Source organism: Austrofundulus limnaeus, unplaced genomic scaffold (assembly GCF_001266775.1).
Source record: "Austrofundulus limnaeus strain Quisiro unplaced genomic scaffold, Austrofundulus_limnaeus-1.0 Scaffold36, whole genome shotgun sequence".
NCBI lineage: Eukaryota > Metazoa > Chordata > Actinopteri > Cyprinodontiformes > Rivulidae > Austrofundulus > Austrofundulus limnaeus.
Genome location: NW_013952438.1, coordinates 1,249,544 through 1,254,114, shown reverse-complemented (window position 1 = coordinate 1,254,114; position 4,571 = coordinate 1,249,544). Strand labels below are relative to the sequence as shown.

Genomic DNA, 4,571 nt, shown 5'->3' with positions numbered 1-4,571 from the left:
TTTTTGATATTTTTAGCTAGCATTTGCTACTTTTAGCTAGCCTTTTCTTTTTAACTAGAAATTTGCTGCTTTAACTTTTAGCCATCTTTTTGCAATTTTTAACTTTTACCTAGCTTTTGCTACTTTTAGCTAGCCTCTTTCTTTTTAGCAAGCAATTTGCTGCTTTAACTTTTAGCTAGCCTTTTGTTATTTTCTAATTAGTTACTTTTAAAAAGAAAAAAAATGTATAGGTCCTCTGGACGGGTTCTTCTCTAATGAAACGTTTCGTCTCTCCTCCAAGAGACTTCTTCAGTCTGAGAGTTTCAGGCAAAATTCAGGCTTTTAAGCACTGCCTCCATGTGACTGATACTCACATCACATGGCTATCGTTGACACCTAATTAACACCTATTGTTAACAGGGGGTGGAGTGATACTGCCAATGGCAGTGCTGTAGGAGGGGGACAACTGAAAATGGAGGCCTCCACCTCTGTTTAATGATGGACGGTCTTTCTTCACAAAAATGGCTTCTTTTATAATACAATTGCTTCAATAAATACAAACCTTTTGATGTTTGACTGGTGTTAGGTGGCAGAAATTTAAAATTTATCTTTGATTCTTCGGACAGAGATTATTCTGTTTGCTGCAGGTAAAATATTCACTACTCATAAACACTCCACTGAAACATATTTTAAAAGACACCTAAACAGTTTTTTCAAGTTAGTCAGAAGATCTTCGAGCCAGAATAAATGTCCTTTATTTGTTCTTTGTTTGCGTGGTGATGATCTGTTTCTTGAATCAAACCAAATCTCATCTTAGATTCTTCTTTTCAGACTTCATGCTGTCAACCTCAATTTGGTCTGGCATCACTAAAGCCCAGTTAGGTGGAGGAAAACATGGTTCAGGTTACACCCTTATGAAACAATAACAAGTTAGCCTTCTGCAACAAGATTCTCTGCCAGTGACTCATCCTGAAACTTTAACATAAAATAATCCATAGCAAAGAAAAAACAACAAGTAAATAAATAAAGGTTTCTACTATCCTTTTGTGGCTTCTATTGAAAACATTGAAAAAAAAATCTACTAAAATGCAGCAGCTCTGCATGAAAAAGTAATGCCAAGTCGTGACCAAACCCCCGTGAAGAGAACCGAGGGGGGGGGGGGGGGGGGGGGGGGGGGCTAAACCATGGACTGAAACTCTCCAGATACAGAAGGTAATTAATTCTCTGCAAATATGACCCCGTTATTTATTTACAAATTATTTTCCAGCAGCTTCTCAATAGAGTTTCTGTGTCTGAAATAAAAAGTGGAATTTTATTAATTTTAATGATGTCTGCCATGTTTGAAGACATCCTCGGGATGTTAATATTGACTGATATCTTCAATATCTTTTACAAAGTGTCTCAGCTTTGTGCTTCTGAATGAAAACCAAAGCAATGCTTTAATTTGATGCCACTTTTTAAAATTACTATAAAATCCAGTTATGATAATTTTCAATGGTAATAATCTATGGAAATTTTCAATAATCTGGATTTGTTTTATTTTAAAAACTTGAGCACTATTAGTATTAAAAAAGGATTGAAGGATGCTCGATTTCACCAGTGTTTGCCCGTGTTGTCAGCAGCTTGGCGTTTTTCAGCTGTGTGTGGCTGTGAGTGTGTGGTGGACACTGAAAGAACAGAGTGTGTGAAGTTCAGTATTATCATCTTTAATTATTCCCGTGTGTGTGACAAGCTGGGAATTAGTTTAAACAAACGTGAGCCAGAAAGCTAAACCTCCTGAAAGCTGAGCTAATCAAGCTGATATGGCTGGTAGAGTTTCTAAAATTCTACAGAAGCACGCGCACGCACGCACGCACGCACACACAATATTTAGCTCATCTCAACAATTGACAGGAATATTTAGTGCTTTAATCACACCTCAGCGAGTGTCCTTCTCCATGTCTAATCCTTTGTGTTCTTTGGGTTTGAAAACACATTTTTGCTTTCATAGTGTCTCTGCTTCACCATTATGCCCTAAACCTAAACCCACGTGTTAAAGTACTAAGTGGCGGTGGCATCAAATCTGTTCGGATTGATTTGACACAAAGAGAAAGAAAACGGATTATACGTTTAATCTTTACAAAAATACAACATACAAAAAATAAAGTATTTCATTTTCCATGTTCAAGTCTTCAACATCATCTCAGAACTTTTTCAGTCACCACCAAGCACAGCTGTTAGAATGGACAATGTAAAAATGAAAATAAAAATTAAAACACTTTAAATAACACTCACCCAAAGCCTGAGCCTCCACATGTATGCAGAGTTTTAACAGCAGCTGTGAGGCCAGAATGAAAGCTGTCCACCCAACCATTTTGTTCCTCCAGCTGCTCTCAGATCTGGAGTTTCTGTGTAGAGATGCTCTAAGTGTTCTTTTTAAATCAATAGCAAGGCAAAACTTCAATTTTAAGCCTGTTAAACGTTGATGACTCTTTTTGTGTGTCTCTGGATGGTGAAAAGGGATTTGTAGGAGTTTTACTCAGGGAGGAGCATTAGGGCTAAACCTGCCTTTAAAACTTTCCAAAGACAGCCCCATGCAGTGAAGGGCTGACCTAGGACAATTTGCAGCTCCAAATTCCCAAAGGAAATGTTATTTTCTTTGTTCGTGACCAGCTTCATGTTCCCATCTTTAGTCTTGGGGGTCACATATAAAACTGTTTTCCACTTTTGACTGACAGATTGTGTTGATTTTAGAGTTTGTTTGTTGTTTTCACTTTGCGTCCAGATTTCAGATGTAACACCTTTTACCCACCTCAGCTTCCCCCGGTTCCACTCCTGGGCAGTTGCAGGAAATGAGGGCTCCGGGGCGGATGCCTTTACAAGCCGAGTTAACCAGACAGGTGGCAGGCTGACACACGGGCCAGGTCGTCAGCAAGTCTGGCTCCACACACCACCACGTTTTTGGGCAGAGTTGAGGCGACTTAAGTCTTAATGGTGGTTGCTTTAAATTATTTTACAAGAATCAATAAATCTGGTAGGAAGTATAATACCACTGAGGTCAAAATAAATACTCTCTTTTAAAATATATATTTTTAAATCAAGTAGATGCACATGTACCATGACTAAAAAAAAGACAGCAATTTACAAATTTCAGCAAATCTTGGGATCATATTGTATTATTTTATTTTATTTTTAGGAATGTCCCAATACCAGTTTTTCTCAGAGTATTAGTATGAGTATGTCAGTTTTGGTATTCGCCAACACAGAGTACTTACTGTGTTAGTACTTAAACATTACACAATGAAAAAAAAACACCTCTTTTATTTAGAACAACGTGGTTCTCCTTAATAGGTCCGATATTGATACCAAAATCAGTATCAGGACACCACTAAAAATGAGTCTGGAGCACAGAGAGCCTCCACCTCAACCAGGAGCTCAACAAGCCCCATCAGTTCACTTGGCTGCCATCACAGTGCGGTGGATGAGGTCAGACAGTGAACACAGCATCTGGCTATAAAATAAAAACCTAACCCCAAATGTGTCTGACACCATCCCCTGACTATTTTTACTCACAGTCCCAATACAACCGAACCCTGAGACCCCTCACACATGATGTCAGCGTCTCATAAAAGTTGTAAAAGTCAAATGATTATAGCACAATTGTAACCCAATGACACTAATATGAACTGGGTTACCGATGAATGAAGCTTATCCAATATGATGATTTTTTTTAACATCTGTTTCTGTGCTCCAGAGAGGACTCAGAGCAATTCTGTACAACTCAAGTTCTGAAAAAGTTGTGTAAAATAGAAATAAAACAGAATGCAATGATTTGCAAATCCCATCAAATCATGTTTGATGTATAATGGAACACAACACATTCATATTATTTTGAGAAGAAAAAAAAGTTAATTTGATGGCAGCATATCTCAAGAGTTGGGATGAGGCCATGTTTACCTCTGTGAAGCATTTCCAATTTATTTAACAACGGTCTGTAAACACCAAGGAAATTAGACCAATAACTGGAATTTATGAAGAGGAAAGTTCATCCATTGTGTGCTTTAGGATTCTAGTTTTTATCTCTTTCAGTTCTTCTTTGCTGGATTATCAGGACCCCCGCATGCAAAGTGTAAACGGGGGTCATGTTTTTTTTCGTACTGTTTATTTTTTTTATATTTTTTTCAGTGATTTTTGGTCAACCGTAGCACAAAAATGGCTGCACCGGTCAAAGACTGTAGTTGAGTCTGACCTACACTGTGCCAGCCAACGGTTTTACGATAGACCCCATATTTGAGGAGGGGGCTCCTTTCAAAGAGCGGATGTCTGGACATGCAAAAATGCTCATAACTCAGAAACTGTTCAACATAGAAGCTTCAGATTTCTTTTGTACTTTAGCTCTGGTGAAGCTCTATCTATCAGGCCCACCAATCAGTGTCCCCCACCACCCCGGACCCCCAATTTTTTTTGAAAAAGTGGTATCTGGACATACAAAAAATGGTAATAACTCAAAAACTCTTAAACATAGGAGCTTCAGATTTCTTTTGTTGTTTAGCTCTGATGAGGGGCTATCCATCAGGTCCAACGCCCCCCCCCCCCCCTACCCAGAAAAAGCC

The 4,571-nt window shown here is 38.5% G+C and overlaps 1 protein-coding gene across 2 annotated transcripts in view; it reads right to left on the bottom strand.

Moving 5' to 3' along the window:
• The window catches only part of thbs4b (thrombospondin 4b), a 22,077-nt gene extending 19,632 nt beyond the window's left edge, over positions 1 to 2,445 (bottom strand). Inside the window, exon 1 of one of the 2 annotated variants that reach the window (XM_014006519.1) lies at positions 2,254 to 2,445. In XM_014006519.1, the coding sequence (XP_013861973.1) occupies positions 2,254 to 2,332 (79 nt within the window). In that variant the 5' untranslated portion in view covers positions 2,333 to 2,445. The remainder of the gene's footprint in view (positions 1 to 2,253) is intronic. The other variant, XM_014006520.1, reaches the window with a different exon arrangement.
• Positions 2,446 to 4,571: the final 2,126 nt, after the last annotated feature.